The 19,522-nt window shown below is 43.3% G+C and overlaps 1 protein-coding gene and 1 long non-coding RNA gene across 5 annotated transcripts; one reads left to right on the top strand and one right to left on the bottom strand.

Moving 5' to 3' along the window:
• Positions 1-235: 235 nt before the first annotated feature.
• On the bottom strand, positions 236-18,808 carry JHY (junctional cadherin complex regulator). Of its 2 annotated transcripts, none has more exons than XM_027699448.1 (9): positions 18,650-18,808; positions 16,711-17,102; positions 13,130-13,559; positions 9,039-9,131; positions 6,780-7,357; positions 5,231-5,492; positions 2,533-2,613; positions 1,715-1,840; positions 236-643 (listed from the first exon to the last, which is right to left on the bottom strand). In XM_027699448.1, the coding sequence occupies exons 2-9, from the start codon at positions 17,064-17,066 to the stop codon at positions 443-445; spliced, it is 2,127 nt and encodes a 708-aa protein (XP_027555249.1). In that variant the 5' UTR covers positions 17,067-17,102; positions 18,650-18,808; the 3' UTR covers positions 236-442. The 2 variants fall into 2 exon arrangements, with proteins under 2 accessions (XP_027555249.1, XP_027555248.1); XM_027699447.1 differs by lacking the exon at positions 18,650-18,808 and adding an exon at positions 18,563-18,622.
• On the top strand, positions 8,360-15,371 carry LOC113975453. Of its 3 annotated transcripts, XR_003536826.1 has the most exons (4): positions 8,360-8,599; positions 10,162-10,254; positions 11,239-11,347; positions 11,675-12,228. It is a non-coding gene; the product is annotated as an uncharacterized LOC113975453 (long non-coding RNA). The 3 variants fall into 3 exon arrangements; XR_003536827.1 differs by lacking the exons at positions 8,360-8,599; positions 11,675-12,228 and adding an exon at positions 14,704-15,371 and having other exon boundaries at positions 10,024-10,254; XR_003536825.1 differs by lacking the exon at positions 8,360-8,599 and having other exon boundaries at positions 10,024-10,254.
• Positions 18,809-19,522: the final 714 nt, after the last annotated feature.

The raw sequence follows: 19,522 nt of genomic DNA, 5'->3' as shown, positions 1-19,522 counted from the left end.
TTGGCTTTGTTTCTGGACAGTTTGCCAAAATCTCCTCTGCACTTCAAAAAGAGAAATATTGGTGGTATTAAGATCATCCTATGAAACAGAAGTTCATTTTTAATGTTTTGTAGATGTGTCCATGTGTTTGACGTGTCCAAAAATGATCCAGCTTTGACAAGCCAGCAGCTGATTAGTCTGAAAGATGCAACTGCTAGATCAGTTATTTTAAAGAAATGTAACAGAGAAGACCATATTTAAAATGCTACATATGCATAGGTTTATTTTATTTAAAATAAAAAAAGGTGTGATAGAACCAAGTCCAAAATTTATCAATGATTAAACTTGAGCCACTTCATATTTCAGTGGGCTGGTAAATCAATATGTGACGGTCAGAGCTCATCATTAAATAGTTTGGGTATTTTTGATTTGAAGATATCCCAAATGTTTTCAGATGTATCCCTTATAGGATATGAAGGGCTTTGAAAGCAGCCACAGCCTCCTTCTCCTTCTCGTGTCTGTTCCGCAGAGTTTCCAGGGATGGGATTTTGGGGAAGCTGCTTCCATCTGGAGTCTGGGACAGAACTTCCTCCTTCACCTCTTTGTCTGATGGTCTTGTCATGAAAGTCTTTGGCCTTGGAATCTTCTTGGCATATTCCAGTGCCTAAAAACAGGACAACTGGGGTAACTGATGGGGAGAAAACCTGACCAATATTTCCAAGAACACTTAGGTGGGTTTATGCTGAGTCAAATTAATATTTCCCCTAATTCCTGATGTTGTTTTTAAGGTTCAGTGGTGACTGCCAAGTCACCCACCCTAAGGAGTTTTGCTTTCTGACACTCTGGAAGCCACCTCAGACACTGAAACTGTTTTACTGTTAAAAAGGAAAGAGCAACATGAGTCCATTAAGGTTATAAACATTTTTTTCCAGTGTCCAATAATAAGGAATGATGTCTGGAACCTGAGGGCTGTCTTGCAGAGGGAATGGGAACAGGATTGCAGAAATCCTGGATCTGACAGAGCCCTGGTTTAACCTGGGATGTTTTTTGGTGTCTGTGTTTGTTGCAAGAATTGGGACAACACCTGTTATGCCTCAAGTGGAAGCTGCATGTTCTTGGTGAAAGAGTGTATTTGGGAAGCCTTCTGAAGGAATCCAAAGCCCTTCTGACACCCAGAGAATTCAGTTTTGTCACTTTGTGGTTCATGTGAAGTTTGGAAATAAACACAAGTAACTGAGGAATTCAACTGACATTAAACTCCCCAACTTTGTTCCTGAAGCCTGCAGGGATCCCTTTGTCCCTTTCTCCCTCCCTAGGCAGGTGAGCTCCTGCAGAACTGATGGGTCAAAATATGTTATTTCCAGAGCTTTCTTAATTCCTGCAATGAGGAAAAGGTGCTCCCTTGATTTGTGTGTGTGGGTGCAATGCCCTGGAGTCCCTCATTGCTCATTTGAGCTGTTTTTGGAGGCCAGTGAAGGCTGAAGTGACGTTGTGTGGGCTTGAAAAATCAGAGTAATTACTGTAGCTCTGGAACTGATGGGCACCTTTGGGAGGGAGCCTGAGGGGCAGGTGGATAATAATTAACAAGAGGAAATCTGTGATTCATGGAGCTGTTAAAAGGAAAATCAAAGTGGAGAAACTATTTTAGCCTACTCTGAGTTAAATTTATTCCCTTTCCTCTGTGCAAAGCCCAGAATCTCTCCCTGGGTGTATTTTAAAGGGAATCTGTTCTTACCTTCTGTCTCGACACTGAAGATGTGACCTGAGGTTTTGCAGGTAACTTCGGAACCAAAGTAATATTTTTCATGTTGTATTCCTTAATCTGCCTTGAATATTCCTTTTGCAGCTTTAACTTCTGCTTCTGGAAAAAAAAAAAAAGGGAAAAAAGGGTTTGTCATTGAATGTCTCAGTGGATCCATCAATGAACCACTTTTTCCACCAAGCCTTCCATTTACACCTCTGCTGCTGTTTAACCTGGCCAGGCCATTGATCCCCCCTCAGCAGAACACAACAGGAAACCCTGATAAATGGCACAGCTTTTTTTTTTCAGTTGCTTTTCATTTTTAAGAGCTTTTCCTTGGGCTGAGGATAGAGCTGAGCAGAAAGGTGACATCTGAGTGTTCTGAACAATCTGTCTCCGTTTCAGCAGGGTATAAATGTGCATCCAGCTGTTTGCTCCTGTTCACACAACTTGTTTTACTTCCACTTGGAAGGCTGGGAATTCCACTTTCAGCACTGGGAGTTCCACTTTCAGCACTGGGAATTCCACTTTCAGCACTGGGAAGGACAGTGCAACTCAAGTCACATGGGTGGATAATTTGCTGAGGAATTCTGTGAGCTACTCCCTGCTTCTGGAACTACAAAATCAGAGGGTTAAAATTACCTAGTTATCTTCCCTTCTACCTGAATTTCCCTTTAGGATCTCAAGGCAGACCCAGAGCCAAGGACATGAAGCATCAAAAAACCACAAGTTGCTTCTCAGCAGTGATTTTTCTGCCTATAAAATCACTTTGCACAGTTGAAAAGCAGAGCAGGCAACAGGGATTTACTCACTTTCTCTTTGATTGCCTCATAGTCAGGTCCAAGGCCCCCAAGCTTCACATTGAGGTTTATGCAGACTTTTGGGCCACATGGCTGAAAAACAAACAGCAGTGACAGATTTTTCCTTCCTCTGGGTTCACAGAGAGAATAATTAAAGCAGGAGCGGGGCTCAAATGGGGTCTCAGCCTTACCCCTGGCACGTCTCATTTTAAATAAGTGACCAACAAGACTGAGCTAATTGCACAAGGCAAAGGACACTGTATTTCCTTTGAATCTTGGTGGGAAATTGCCAATTATCTGAATCACAAAACAGTAATTTCTCAGTCAAAACTGACCTCTTGTGAGCTTTATTTTTAAACAGCTTCAAGTGACCCCTTTGACTGTCACAACACCTCCTTTGGAGTCTCTTATAAGAGGAGCAGATAAAAGTACCTGATTTTGGTGGTAAAAAAATAAGGCAAACGTTGATAGTGATAGTAATAATAACCTTTCCTTGTTCTCCAAACTGCAATGGAAAATTATCCACAGGCAGCTGAAAAATCCATGCCTTGAGCACAGCAAAAGCTTCACAAGTGTATGGGAAGAGAAGAGTGATGGGTGATGCCACTTCAATCCTTCTTTATGCAAAGACCCCAATGCTTCCAGAATGTTTTAATAAAAAGATTCTTTAGTACAAAGTGCTTTTTGAATAAAAACTTTGAGGAAAAGTGCTCTTTCGAGAGTACCAGATTAATTTTTAGAAGCGAACTATGTTTTAAAAACTCCTCCTTATGATCAGCTCTGTAGTAATTTTAATCACAGATTAAAAAGGAGAAGCACCAAGACATTTCTATATGCAAGTAAAATATGCATTTATTGAAAACACGTGTTCAGGTTAAACTCAACTGCAGAGAAACTAATTCTATGCACTGAATTTTCTGTCTGAGGTTTCTTTCTCAGTTACCCCTATGATATAAATGACTAACTTTTAATTTTAGCTGCTGTGAGGAGTTAATCCTTTAGCTGTCTACAGCAGAATCAGGGTTTTCTCACTTCACATGATGAGTTGAACTGCATTTGTTTATTAGGAAAAGCTGGATTTTTCCTGTGAGACACAAACACTCTCATTCTCTGGGCATTCCTCACATATGAAGCGTGAGAAAACCACTGAAAATACAGGATCTAAGCAATGGTTTGAGCTCAGGGGAACAGAAAGGGAAGAAAATCTGCCCTTCAGTTGCTATCATAATCCTGCTAATTCTTCTTAGAGGCATCCAAGCAGCAAGACACAGATGAAACACAGCAATAATTATTCCAGCTTAAGTTTGTCTGCCCCGAGACTTGGAGCAAACTTCTTAAACGTTTAATTTGTCATGGACACACAGGGATCCCTTTATGCTGTTCCACTGTACCCGTGTTAACTGGTTCCACTGTGAAACTGGGCACACAGAGGAGACAAAAAGAGACAAAAAGACCCAAATGGGATCATCAGGAGGCTTGGGACCGTGTTTATGCCGTTAGCTTCACAAATCCTCCAAGTTTGGGGCCGTTCCCTGGGAATCCCTTGGAAAGCAGGAGATTTGGGCTGGCCAGCAAATGAGCCTGAGCAGGATAAGGGTGTGCTCAGATGTGAGGCCAGGCTGCCTGCTGGCAGACCCAAACAGCTCCTAAATCAGGTTATCCCTGAGAACTTTGGGGACAAACTCTGCTCTCTGTGTCCTTGCAGCTCATCAGGACTCCAAGTGACACGGGGAGAGATGGTGGATCATAGAATCAGCTGGGTTGGAAGAGACCTCCAAGATCATCAAGTCCAACCCTTGATCCAACCCCGCTGTGGTTCCCAGCCCATGGCACTGATGCCACATCCAGTCTCATCTTAAAAACCTCCAGGGATGGAGAATCCACCCCTTCCCTGGGCAGCCCATTCCAATGGCTGAGCACCCTCTCTGCAAAGAAATTCTTCCTAATATCCAACCTAAACCTCCCCTGGCACAGCTGAAGACCCTGAGCCCTCTTGTCTTGCTGAGAGTTGCCTGGGAAAAGAGACCAACCCCCCCCTGGCTCCCCCCTCCTGTCAGGGAGTTGCAGAGAGTGAGGAGGTCTCCCCTGAGCCTCCTCTTCTCCAGGCTGAACAGCCCCAGCTCCCTCAGCCTCTCCTCATAGGACTTGTGCTCCAGTCCCTTCCCCAGCCTCGCTGCTCTCCTCTGGACCTGCTCCAGGACCTCAATGTCCTTCCTGAGCTGAGGGGCCCAGAGCTGGACACAGCACTCCAGGGGTGGCCTCACCAGTGCTGAGTCCAGGGGAAGAATCACCTTGTTCTTTGGACTAAATTATTTTAGTGTCTGTTTCTACCTTTGTCCCACGATTTTTTTAATGCTCTGGGCAAGCTGGTGTGTGTGTTTTCTATACCAATGAAGTGTTTGATGGTTTATGAGGATTCTGAGGTTGAACTCAACTACTGCTGCCTTATTTGCTCCCTAAAATCCCTGAGAACATCATGGTTTATGAGGATTCTGAGGTAGAACTCAACTATTGCTGATTTATTAGTTCCCTGAGGACATCAAGGAGTTACCACAAACCAGAAAATGTTACAGGTAGAATAATTTGGACTCACCTCCTCTGTACACCTACTTTGTTTTTTCCCTAAAGAACTTTGGATTACTAAGAAATAAAAATTAATCAGAGGGGGAACAGAAATGTTAAACCATCCAATCCACAGCTTTTTTCTTACCTTCTTGCTGACTTTAGGCTGGGTTTGCTTTTTCGTTTGTGTGAGATGTCCCTCTGAGCTGCTCCTGCTCATTGTCAGTGGGTTTCCTCCACCTGCCTCTGGATCTCCCTGGGAACCACTTGGAACCCGTGGGATTGCAGGTGGGAGGAGGCTGAGCAACCACCTGTCAGCAAAGTGAGTTCCTGCCAAACCAGGGATTCCTGGGAGATGCTGCTCCATCAGCTGGGTGAATCTGGAGGTGGCACAAGGAGCTGGTGGTGAGCTGGGAACAAAAGATTGAGAAGGCCTTAAAAAGTGAGATATATATTTATATAATCTATAATCTATATATTTATCGATATATCTATATATAGATATCTATATTATATCTAGATATATAATCTATCTATCTATATATCTATCTATATCTATATATCTATATATCTAGATATATAATCTATATATCTATATTATATCTAGATTATCTATATATAATCTATATTATTTATATAATCTATAATCTATAATATATATTACTATATAAATTTATTTTTCTATAAGTAAATATTTCTCACAATTTTATAAATATATATTTTGTTATGTATGATTATGTATATAGAACATTATTATTTTATTTTTAATATAATATTATATATTTATATATTATATTTTTAATATTATATTTATATATATTTTATATATTACATTTATGTATTATATTTTATATAGTATATTTATATTTTATATAGTTATATTATTATATATATTTATATTTTATATATTATTTTATATTATATTTTATATATTAAATTTATATTTTATATTTTACATTATATTTATATTTTATATATTCTATTTATATTTTATAGTTTATATTATATTTATATTTTATATATTGATATTATTATATATATTTATATTTTATGACATATATTTTTATATACAGCAGGAAGCTCAACAAGCAACCTGCATGTGGAATATACTGGGAGCATGAAGATGGAAAAACGGGGATCTCACAATGACTGACTTTGCTTGCACCCAAGTGTATGGAAACTGCTTAAAATAAATGGAAAAAACTATAGATGGGGAGACTTTCAGCCTGATGCAAAATTACCTAAAGCCAAGGAAAGCTGCTTTCAAATGGCTTTGGGTCAGGCCCACTGAGCACTGAAAGAAATCCTACATAGCTGAGGATTTTCATGCTCTTTCCCACAGGGAGGGAGCCAGAATTGGCACTGCACTGACTCTGGTTTATGCACAATTCTCTTTCCTATCTGTATTTTAAACTTTTCCTTCTAGAAACTTCCAGCTGTGGGAAGTTCTATGCCTGGAACTGTCCTTTGCCAATGCCATATTTAAAAATCAGTAGCTACAATGAATCTTAAATTAATAATAATCTATTATTATTATTATTATAATCTGCAGGCTTGTAGCAGAATAACTTTATACTTCAGGCTTTAAAGCATTTTATTGTCCATTTCTATATTTTTTGGGCAATCACAGTGTTATAATAATACTCTTTCAACACTTACATCCTTACCATAAACTACTGATATCATAGTTCTGGTACCTTTTATCCTCATGAATGTGTTTTTTGCAGTCCTGAAGCGGGATTTGATCCTTCAATTCTGGAAAACTGCCATTAAAAGTAGATGAAATATTCCTCTGTTTCGGATTTTCTTGGCCACTGGTACTTGCAAAACGCTGCCCGGGGATGTGGTGGTGTGAATGTGGAATTCCACGTGGAGAATCCTGCTGGTATTTCCTGTTCTCCTTGCTGGTGTCTGCTGGGTTCCAGTGCTGGGATGTGGGATGAACAGGCCAGGTAGATGTGGGAAAGCCTTGGTTAACAAAATGTCTTGAATTTGGGGAATTATTGAAGCCAGTGTTGGATTTTGCTGCTGGATCAGCATCAGGGCCAGCAGCAGGATTGGGATGCAGACATTCCTGCAGGGCAGTGCTCTTGTCCTGCTCCTCTACACTGGGAGCAGCCTGAAATCCTGGGATTTGCTGGGGATTGTGGTGCCAAGGCTTTGGTTCTGCTGCTCTTCCCGGTGGTTGTTGGCTGCCGTTCCTTGGAAATTCTTTGCCATCGAGATTCCCGGTGGGTTTTGTTTTCTCTCTCTGGGAGAACTTATTGTGCTGATCCTGAAACAAGTCACCAAAAGTGGGGTGAGCTTCAGTTCAGGTGTTCAACAGGAGCCCTTAAATGCACAGGACTACCTGTTCCCAACCCTGGGGACTGGAGAAAATCGTTCAAAAATCAAAGCAATTCTTGGATTTTGTTCCCTAATGAAAGCAAACTGTCCCAAATTTCAGGGAAAGGTGGCTTTGTACAAAGTAAACTGCCCCAAATTTCAGGGAAAGGTGGTTTTGTACAAAGCAAACTATCACAAATTTCAGGGAAAGGTGGGATTGTACAAAGCAAACTGTCCCAAATTTCAGGGAAAAGTGGTTTTGTACAAAGCAAACTATCACAAATTTCAGGGAAAGGCGGCTTTGTACAAAGCAAACTGTCCCAAATTTCAGGGAAAGGTGGCTTTGTACACACTATTAGACTGATCCACAGCAGGAACAGACTGATGTCAATCATATGAATGATTTTATTTCTAAACCTCCTCCCTGCCTGTATCCCACAAAACATAACCCAGATGATAAGAAACAATTTCAGAGTTTAACCACACCAGGGCTGCTGTCGTGAGCTGAACTGCCCTGCTCTAAATCTGGAGTTTATTTAAGATTTATCCCTTTCCAATTACAGCCTCAGGTGTTGCCCACTTTGAGGAAGGAACACACAAATCCATTCTCAGTCCATTTAATCTTTGTCAGGGCTAAAATCCTCCATTTCATCCTCCCGTCTCTACAGGGTTCTTTTGTCAGCAACACTTGCAATCAGCCCATGGCATATGCACTCAGAATAACTGCTTAATGGTAGGAATTAAATCCACATATAGACCAGGGGGTTTTGGTGAAAGCTTTAGCCCTGGGCAATCCTGCCTCCTGCAGCCAACGGGGGGATTTGTCAGCTCCACCTCTGCTCTAACAATCCATGTCCTGGCACATTGTGCCACTGCTGCCAAAGTTTTCCCATTTAAACAGCCCCTACTTCACCCTGAAATTCCATAAATAAACCAAATCTGTCCCGATGAACAGCAGCCTAAAATCCTGTTTGTGCTTTGCCTCCAGTGTGAACAGCTGGGAATTTAAGCAGTGCCTGGATTACCTCAAATACTTGAGAATAACCAGGTTTGCCAGAAATAATCACAGTTGGCTGGTTCTGAAGCTCCTGTTTTTTCATCAGTGATCATAACCTGGTCTCTTCAGTGCTCCAGAGACTCACAATGCATTGGTTTAAAGCCAGCAGAAAACAGATTTATGTGTACAGAGGAGGTGAGTCCAACTACTTCTACATGTAACATTTTCTGCTTTGTGGTGACTTTTGATTTTCACAGGGATTTTAGGGGACAAATAAGGCAGCAATAACTGAGTTCTAGCTCAGAATCCTCATAAACCATCAAACATGACCATGTACCACTGTGATTTTGCATTATTATCAACTAAATAATGTCATAAATCAACTAAATAATGCCATAAATAGGTAAGATTCTTTAAGCTCAGAATTCCTTGGCATTGGGGATCCCTTTTGCTTTAAAAATATTCAGTCCATAAAGCACATGCACTAAATTTTGGTGATTATCTATTGATAAATGTTCAAGGATTTATTGTCAGTCATCAGTACTTTAAAAGTAACAAGACGACAGCTTTAAATATCCAAACTTCAATGATTTTATATATAGATTTCAGTTATTAAATTCTATCCAAAAGGAACCTTGAGCTGCTGTCCTTTCAGGTTGTCTTCAGGCTTCTTTTTCACCGTCTGGGGTGGTGGTTCTTCCTCATCAACTGTTTTAGGATCTGTAACCTGAAAATTGAGAATGTTTATGGCAACAGCCCAAAGAAATGAAAGGCTTTAAAAGTCTTGGGGAAAGAACGAGCAATAATTTGCCCCCTATTAAAACTAAAATGCTGAAGTTAGGCATTATATAATAGGCAACAAGAAAATAAATGAGAGAAAATAAAGAGAAAAGGAAGCAAAAACCCAATTAACAGTGGTGTGGTGTTGGGGAGTGTTCCTTCTACTTTTAAGGGGAAGAGAGGAAAAGAAAATTGCAGGAAGTTTGCAGCACAGAAACCTCCTTGTGATTCTCCAGTGTCTGGGCTGCTCCATTTCTAGGAGTGGATGCACCTAATGACAGAAAAACAACCAGAAACCATCCCTGGCCAAGCAATCAGGCACTGATGGATGATACACCCCTCCCTCTGCCAGGGCCTGAGCAAGTCTTGCAGAAAGAGATGGCAAAACACAGTAATACTGGGAGAAAAGGGCAGGGGAAGCTGCAGGAATAAAGCATCCAATACATGTAACCTGGCAAAATAAGCTCCCAGACAAGAACACCTTCATGTGGGAACAGGATGGGAGCTGCAAATCTGATTTGAACCATTTTTTGCCAAGTAAATGCAGCAATAATGAACATTTTCCTTGAAAGCATCATTTTTTTCCCCCTTAATCTATAAAACTGCAGGAAAACAATTATTTTTTAATTTTTTTTTATTTATATTTGTGTTGTTCCAAACTATTCTGCCGAGTGACCTCGATGAGTGGGGCAGTGTCACCATGGCAGGTGGTGACTCACACAGGACTTGCACTGAGAATATACCTATGACCAAGAGGACCATGAATTCAAAATCAGAATGGTGAAATCAGTGGGAAGAAAGTGTGAAATCCTTCCAGGAAGCTGTGGTGAAATCAGTGGGAAGAAAGTGTGGAACCCTCCTGGGAAGCAGAGCCTCTCTGGGGGTGAGAGATCAGGACAACAAAGAAAAGGTAAGTGGGTTTTTTGCTCCAAATGGAAATGCAGAAATTATAAAGCAAATGAAAAGTCTGCACACAGGTTTCCTGAACCGTGGAAAGACACAGCTCTGCAGGCAGCAGGATGTTTTTGGTGGAACCAACTGACTCACTGCATTGATGGTTTCCTGGGCAGGTAAAACATACTTCTACATTATCTCTTTGAAAGAGGAACAGGACACAACCTCTGCCAGCGTTTTTTTTTCTTCTTCTTCTTTTTTTTTTTTTTGTGAACCATTCTATTAATACCAATCAAATTGAGAAAATGATCAAATGAAATTGCATTTTGAGAATCATAAGCTGTGTAATGCCTATTCTGTTAAATTGAGGCCCGTAATTGCTTCTCTACTGAAAAGATACAACAAAGACAGCAATCATGGCATGTCATTATCCCAGACTAGAAAACCAGCCTTTGCAGTGAGGACTTCAAAGGCTTGTGGTTCTCGAATTGCATTTGGCTGCTATTGTTGAAGCACAGGCAATCTTGATTAGGTGTTTACACGGAGGTAAGGCACAGTGCACACAGAGTCTGAGTGCCTTGGTCTAGAGCCATTAAAAAATTGTACATTATGTTCCTGGCTTTGAAGTAAGGGGCTTGGAGGTAGGAAAGCAACTCAGATTGAGCACAGCTGAGCTAGATTGGGCCACTACTTCTCTCTCTTTCCCTCTCTCTCTCTCTCAAAGAAACTCATCATCGGGTTCTTTAAGAATCAGGCAACGCTGCAAAGAACTTGATGCTTTATAAAATGCTGTATAAATTAGTAAATATACAGATCAGCCCCCGTTTATGGTATGTTTTGGTACATGCTGCCCGCATGCACAGAGAGAACAGGGGAATTTTGCAAGAAGGAGGCTGCAAATATTTTAACTCCAATGTTTTAACTCCAATGTTTTAACTCCAATATTTTAACTCCAAAGTACTGACTTCAGTGTAAACACTATTTCATTACCACAGCACCAGTGGCATATCAATAAAAATATCCTATCAATAAAACCAGCTTCAACCCCCTGCAAAGCTCAAATTAATCCAGTTTAGGAAACAACAGTTTGGTCACTTCAGCAGAGGCTGTGGCTTGTTTGCTTCTTCACATCCTCAGTGTTTTTGCACTTTGTGGTAAAGTTTTCCAGGTGAGGGGATCAAAGTTTGCTCCTGGACCAACAAGATGCTTCCTTCACGTCTTCTTTCACCCCTTTCAATATGATGGAGCAATGAATTAAGGACATGAGAGGTAAGTGCTTCCTCCTGTGCAGCAAACACATGGGTGGTGATGCTGCTCCCAGAATCCCAGAATTCCAGAATTTGCTTGGAATGGACCTCAAGGATCACCTAGTTCAGCCCCCCTGCCTTGATCAGGACACCTTCCACTAGCCCAGGTTGCTCCAAGCCCTTTCCAGCCTGGCCTTGGACACTTCCAGGGATGGGGAGTCCACTCCCTCTGCTGTTGTGGCTGTATCAAGTTTTTGATGGAAGAAACACATGTCACAGCTCTGCTGTCCCCTTCAGCAAGGAAATCTTCTATCACAGCCCTTTTTCCCTGCTACATATCTTTGAATAGTGCCAACACAATGGAGTCCTGATCCCTGGCTCCAAGACTCAGACAGGAAAGATTTTCAGAACTCCCTGGACAGCAAACATAATCATATCAACACAGCTTTAATTAGCAGCAATCTGCACTAATTATTTTTGCCATCAGCCAAATTACAACTGGAAGAAAACAAGTGCTCCTAATAGCCCTGCTAGAAGAAAGCCTGTCCACTGTTCCTGTCAGAGGAATGGAGTCACCACATGCCCTCTAATGTTGTGTCAACTGTTCATTAGCCCTGAGAAGAAGTTTTACTCCAAGCACAAAGTCCCAGCGGTTTTCCAAGCTTAGAATTTTTTATCCCACAACTCCTGGAGCGATCCAATGACTCCCACCTTCCCATTATGCACAGTAAGTAGCAAGTAAAAGCAACAAACTCGTGTGTAATGGTTCATTAGGAGCTGTAATTATGTTTCCACTTGATCCTTCACACAAGTTGGCTGATATTTCACAGCACAGGCCCTTCAAACCTGAGGGCTGCACGTGATTCTAGAGCTGCTGATGGCCAGGAGGAAATCTGGGCTGGGATCTTGGCAAACCTCAGAAAGTTCAACAAGGCCAAGCAAATCCACAGGAGACAATGGAGATGCTCCAGGGCTGGAGCCCCTCTGCTCTGGAGCCAGGCTGGGAGAGCTGGGGGGGTTCCCCTGGAGAAGAGAAGGCTCCAGGGAGAGCTGAGAGCCCCTTCCAGGGCCTAAAGGGGCTCCAGGAGAGCTGGAGAGGGATCTGGGACAAGGGATGGAGGGACAGGACACAGGGAGTGGCTTCCCACTGCCAGAGGGCAGGGATAGATGGGATATTGGGAACGAATCTTCCCTGTGAGGGTGGTGAAGGGCTGGGATGGAATTCCCAGAGAAGCTGTGGCTGCCCCATCCCTGGAAGTTTCCAAAGCCAGGATGGATGGGGCTTGGAGCAACCTGGGCTAGTGGAAGGTGTAAACTGAGGGGTGGAACTGGATGAGCTTTAAGGTCCCTTCCAACCCAGGCCACTCTGTGATCCCATCAGTTGGTATTTTCTGCTTTGAACAAGACTTGGAATTTGCTATTAGCAGAGTTCATCATCATCAAATTCATGCTGGCCAAGCAGGAAAAACTCAGAGGCAGCAAAGAAAGAACCACTGAGAAGGTGCAGTGCAGAACCAGTATTTCTTTAGCTTTATCTAGATTAAAAACTAGCATGAGATCACCTCTGGGACACCTTCATGGCCAAGAACACACGTGGCTTTACTGGGCTTGTAACGTGGCCATTGCTGGGGTTGTTACTGAGGACTTGGCAATTCTTCCATAGGGAACAAGATTCTCCCTGGAAATCCTAATTTATCAGTTGCATGACTGGTTGCAAATCTCATCTCCTCTGCAAACCTCACCATGCATTGCATTTTAACACTAGACAGTCCTCAGTTTATAAAAATATGTAAAAATTACCCACCTGCTCTTGAAGACCTTGTTGTTTTTTCTTGTGTAACTCCAGATAGGAATTTATCCTCTCTGAGGGCAATCCTAAAGTCTGTTTATTTTTTTTCACAAAGTTTTTCTTTGCTCTTTGGGGTCGATCTTTGGACTGAAAACCATCTCCAGATTCCTTCTGTTTGGTTTGGAGCCCAAGGGGTTCATTGCTGACCAGGACATTTGGTTCAGGAAAGCTTAAAAATTCTGAACCGAATTCTGAGAACGAATCTTGTGGTTTTGCCTCCTCTTGACTCTTTTCTTCTGAGGAGCCACTGGAATGGAGGTAAAATGACTCCTGGAAAAAGTCCACACTGCTTCCTCCAGCTTGAGATGCTTTTCCTACCCTTCTTGTGTTTTTCCAGTTAGGATTGTACCTTAGGCTGGAATATTTGTCCACAGACTGGTTTTTCCTATTTAAAAAACAAACACACAATTATTCTGCACAAACTGTGCAAATTCTTTATTATTTCATTTTGCAATTGGAGCCAACAAACATTCTGCAAATATGGCCAATTGACTTAGTGCATAGAGTGATTGGGATTGGAATCAGAACAGTTTTATCCAACATTTTTTTAGGAGAAAATTTAGGCAAGACTTCCTCTTCATTTTTAATTTGCATTACCAGTGAATGATAAATTGGTCTAACATCCAGATCACAGTTGAATACAATCATTATCCTAAATTCAGCACAGAAATCACAAGTAGCAGTGGTAGAATCAGCTAAAAGTTGAAGTGATATCTTATATTGCTTCTGTTGTTTCCTTAAAAATCATATAACCCACAAAAGGCAATGTGTGTTTCTCCTTCTGCAGAGACTCTGCTGAGTGAAATAAAAGTGATATTCCTGGTAAAATCACTCTCTCAAGTGTCCTTTTGAGACTGTCCAAGCAGGAACAGCCTCCAGCTCTGTATTTTTATTTTCTCTTCTCGTTCCTATGAACCACCATGATACTGCAATAAAAAACTCTTTCTGTGAGAGACTTAAAATAACTTTTCATTAAAAGATGAGTGTAGAAAAACATGAATAAGAAAGGGCTGTGGGTTTGCCTATTTTTTTAACAATCATTGCTCTGAATTACATTTGTCATGAAGCAAACACAGATGCTCTGCTTTAAAAAAATCCACAATTGGTTCGATTTTTGATTTATGATCTGATCCAACGGGAGGAAAACCAACTGCAGGAGCCAAATACATAAAAAGTGGCTTCCAGGAGATGTGGAGGAAGTAACAGGAGTAAGAAACGTGGGAGGAAAAAACTTTTAAGACTGTTTTTATTTCACTGGACCTGCAGTACAGCCCTGGTTTCTTGGGCACTGCCATGATGAGTCTTTCAGAGTGACATTTATGAAATGTCCAACCAGGCTGAAACCTGGTTGACTCCTCAGCCCCTATTAAAATAAATGCTCTGATGTGCTGGATTCTCCAAAGTGTGGCCTAGTTAATCCTATTAACATTTCCATAAACCATTTATGCACGTTTTTAAATGAGTGACGTGCCTTTGCCTGTATTTCAAGTGGCTCCTGACAACAAAATAATGTTTTATTTTCATTTCAGGTAACCACCGGTGTGCTGTGTCCTGGAGAGGAGGTGATTTATCTGGGGGAAAACATGATTATTTCCCGTTGCCATGCACTGCAGGTAAACAGAAATAGGCGACCACATTTGGAAATGAGTACAGAAATATGTGATATAATTGCAGTGATTCAGAGGATAATGCTAAAGAGCCCCATTGTGCTTGAAATGGGGGCTCAATTGCGGGCTCCAGGCCGGGTCACTGCACGGGGACAAAATGAGTGTGAAGAGCCCCTTCAGCCCTAATCATCCCCCAGACAAAAAGGGCACCTTTTATTCCTCCCCCTCCCCGCCCCAAGTGGAGGGGAAGGTTAGATGGACTCTGCTCCTCCACAAAAGTGGGGTGTGCAGACAACAGATGCAGCACTTCCTCTTCAAATTCCAGGGTTAGTAATGGATGTACAAGGGGGTTTTATATGTATATGCTGTGATATTTGCTCTGGTTAATGGACTGGGTTGGAGTACTTACTGGGCTAAGTTCAAACAAAATAAAATCAAATTTCCATTTAATGAAGAGCCTCACATTCAGCGCAGTATTCAGTCAAAAAAATTACTAAAAATTAGAGCATGTTTCTAGTACAATTAACATCATTTGCACCCACAATAAAATATTCAATAACTGGCCATTTTGCTTGTTGAGGAGGTGAATAAAAGCATGCTATTAATCATTTAGCCTTCATTTGTTTGTCATTTTATTTTAAGTAGACAATTAAATTGAAACTGCACATTATTATTACTTCGGGTTTAATTTAATCCCTCTAAACTTGAGAATTATTCCCAATTCATAGAGGGTTAAACCTTTCATGTGCACGGCAGCAAATTAAATTTCATTTTATGTACCAAGTTAACGCTTTCTAAAGGATGTTTAAAGCTGACAGTAACCCTGGACATTTTCAGATTTACACAGCCATGAGGACAAAACTGCATTTATTCAAGCCATTAATTTTTGCCTGTAAGTTTTCTAAGAGAAGTGGCCTGGTTTGTTCAGCACCTTTTGTAAGGAATGAGAAGAGGGCTCAGTACTGAGTCTTGTTTTTTTCTCTCTTGTCTTGCTCTCCAAATTCTCCCTGCAAGCAGTGACTGGAGAGTCACAGAATTATGGAATGTCTTGGGTTGGAAGGGATCATAAAGATCATAAAGTCCAACCCCTGGTGATGCCCCCCAGGACAACTGATGTCCCTCCTGGTAGCTGGGCAACTGTGACTCATATTTAACTTGCCCAAAGGTTTGTGAGGGATGTTTTCTTCTCCATCTTACCCTCCTGGACCGGCCATAGGTCATTTTATGTTTCACCCAACATAATAAAAGTCAAGGATATGCTGAGCAGTGGGCATAGTAATTACGAATGTAAGATGAAATAGTACATCTTGGTGTGTAACTGTGTCTGTAGGTCCTCTAAAACTATGTCTGTAGGTGCTTTAATAGCACTTGGGCAACATAAATTGGTCTTGAAATGCCATTTGTATATTGTGAGGAATACAAGGTCCAGAGGAGAGCAACAAGGCTGGGGAAGGGACTGGAGCACAAGTGCTGTGAGGAGAGGCTGAGGGAGCTGGGGCTGTTCAGCCTGGAGAAGAGGAGGCTCAGGGGGGACCTTCTCACTCTCTCCAACTCCCTGACAGGAGGGGGGAGCCAGGTGGGGGTTGGTCTCTTTTCCCAGGCAACTCTCAGCAAGACAAGAGGGCTCAGGGTCTTCAGCTGTGCCAGGGGAGGTTTAGGTTGGATATTAGGAAGAATTTCTTTCCAGAGAGGGTGATCAGCCATTGGAATGGGCTGCCCAGGGAAGTGGTGGATTCTCCATCCCTGGAGGTTTTTAAGGTGAGACTGGATGTGGCATCAGTGCCATGGGCTGGGAACCACAGCGGGGTTGGATCAAGGGTTGGACTTGATGATCTCAGAGGTCCCTTCCAACCCAGCTGATTCTATGATTCTATGATTCTATGAAAGTATCAGAACTGTTCTGCTCACCTACTGAAATCTAAGCCTTACCTTCCATTCTTCTGTGTTCCCTTTGGACTGGTCTCTTCTGAGCTCACTTCCTCCAGGCTGTCCTCTTCCAGGCTGTCATTGTCCAGCTCTTCAGACCCCAGTCCCAGGAGCTCCTCATTCTCCAGGATCCTCTGCTGGAGCCCCAGCTGATCCTGCCCCTCCTCAGCGAGGCTCTCCAAGTCCGAGTCCGAGTCCTGCGGGCTGGAGGCAGATCCCCCTTCCCTCACAAGCCCCCTTTGCCATTTGGGAGGGTGGAAAACGGGCGGCACGAGGACTTTTGGAGGCACGTGGATTTTATTCACGGTGCGAGAGTGTGGAGAAAACACTGCAGTGTATTTCAGAGCTGAGGGTTTCATGCTGTGGTTTGCACTGCTGGTTTATTTACACCAGCCCTGTGTTTGGAAAACAGAGCAAACAAAAAGGTTGTCGGCCTTATAATAATGATTATATTTATTAAAAGCTGCAGTTGTGGGTACTATTGTTGGCTAAGGCTCAGAATTTGAGCTTTTATTGTTCAACAATTCTTTATTCTCATCTGTCACACTCATGTTTCATTAAGCAGTTAATATCAAGGTCCCTATGCAGCAACAGCTATGAAATCTACCTTAAGCTATTGGTGGTCATAAATAATGCATAAACAGCTTTTGAAAAGGAAAATGAAGCTGAGACAAAGCAACAAGATGTTATGTGTTAACTTTTGAGAGTTCAAATAAATTCTGGATGTTCTCTTTATTCAACTTGATACCATCTTGACATGCAAAATCAGCAAGGAAGTGTGACAGGGAACAACACAGTGAAAAGAACTGGAACATTCTGAATTAGGATGAGAGTTTCTTTACATTTGATTGAAGTGTTCAGAAGTCATTAAGGTAAAGTGTCTGGGAGGGAGGGAAAAGGCTGGTTTATGATAAAAGGTACGTTAGTCACAGCACACACGTGGGTAAAGGTGCACAGGGAGTGTCACCTTTGCACGTGGGGGATAAATAATTCCTAATTTTTCAGATGTGACAGCTGGACAGACCCCTGTGCCCATTGCTCCATCACCCACAGCCTGGAGGGCAAAGCCTGGGATGGGCAAGGAAGGTGGAATCTCACTGGGAATTGCCTCTCCTTCCACAGTGTCCATGAGGGAGGTGAGACCCTGCCTGCAACCCCTGTCCAGGTCCCTCGGGGGCCGAAGCAGGACCTCAGTCCCTGGAGAAAAGCCAGGCCAGGTGTGTGTGTTCCCTGAAGTGTCCCCAGTCCTGTGTCCCCATCCCCTGTCCCCTCACCCCGGTTCCCTTTCCCAATCTCCTGTCCACTGTTCATGTCCCATTTCCCTGGTCCCATGTCCTCATCCCCTGTCCCCTCACCCTGGTTCCCTTTTCCAATCTCCCATCCACTGTTTCTGTCCCATTTCCCTGATTCCTTCACACTGGTCTGTTGTCCTGGTCCCCTCTCCCAGTTCCCTCTCCTGTGTTCCCTCACCCCAGTCCCCCGTTCCAGCCCTGTCTCCCAGTCCCCTGTCTCCAGTCCCCTCATCACCATCGCCTCTTCCATGTCCCCTGTCCCCATCCCTTTTCCCATGTCCCTTTACCCAGTCCCCTGTCCCACGTCTTCTGTCCCCGATCTCCTCTCTTGGTCCCCTGTCCCCAACCCCTCAGCCCCTGCCCTTGTCCCCATCCCCAGTCCCCGTTCCCAGTTCCATGTCCTTTCTCCCTGTCCCCTATCCCGTTCATTCCGGTCCCCGGTGCCCCTGTCCCTGTCCCCACACCCCTGTCCCTGTCCCCACACCCCTGTCCCCTCTCCCTGTCCCCAGTCCCTTGTCCCGTTCATTCCCTTCCCCTCTCCCATGGATCCCATCCCCTCTCACCCTCTCGATTCCCGGCTCATTCCCGGTCCCATTCCCGGCCGTTCCCCCCGTTGCCATGGTAACCCGGAGGACGCGATCGGCACGTACCAAGCGCGGGGGAAGCGGGGGGGGAGCTCGTCCTCCCCCCCTCCCCGGGCGGGGCTGTGGTAGCGCCCGGGAGGAGCCGCTTTTCCACCGAAAAATGGGATTATTTCCATCCCCCCCCCCCCGGAACCGAAAGGGATATTTCTCTCATTCGATATTGAAACCCACTTTGCATCGGTTTTTTTTCTAGCGAGAAATAACGAGTTCGAACGACAAAACCGCCGCTTTCTGTTGTCACGTGCGTGTCCTTTATTTCAAGGGTTCGGTTTTACCCTTCTGCGACAGGAAAGGTGATGCTGTGGCAGAGATACTGTCCTGGTGAAGCTCCCACCTTGCCTGCTGGCAGGGAAGCGACTCCATTCCTGGATTTGGGGGGGGGTCCCACGTCTAACATCCTGCATCCCCTTCACGTTCATAGAAGCATAAAATCAGAGACTGGTTTGGGTTGGAAGGGACCTTAAAGGACATCCATCTTCTCTGTAACACCCCTGGAATCTTAGGTGATGTGGGAGACTGTAACTGGTGATGTTGTGCACAGCAGGGAGGGATGTTATCCTTGGACAGGTGAGAAATGTTATCCTTGGGCAGGTGAGAAATGTTATCCTTGGGCAGGTGAGGAACTGAGGCAGAAGTCCTAGAGAGGGGGAATAACCTTCTCTTTTTAACCCCCTTCTTGGTTAAATGCAGCTGGAGGTCCATGTTTGGGGGCAGAATGAGGCCATACAAGGTTTGCAGCACCTTGGATTTCCTGCTCAGTCCTGTGATCACAGGAGCAATATATGAATATCTTCATATGGACTGAATATCTTTGTATGGACTGAATATCTTCAGAGGTCCCCAGTTGCTGGTGGGATCTGGGATGGGGTTGATGAGCTG

Source organism: Neopelma chrysocephalum, unplaced genomic scaffold (assembly GCF_003984885.1).
Source record: "Neopelma chrysocephalum unplaced genomic scaffold, ASM398488v2 Primary Assembly neopelma1_138, whole genome shotgun sequence".
Lineage (NCBI taxonomy): Eukaryota > Metazoa > Chordata > Aves > Passeriformes > Pipridae > Neopelma > Neopelma chrysocephalum.
Note: the sequence above shows the minus strand (reverse complement) of the source record. Positions and strands in the feature narration are given on the sequence as shown.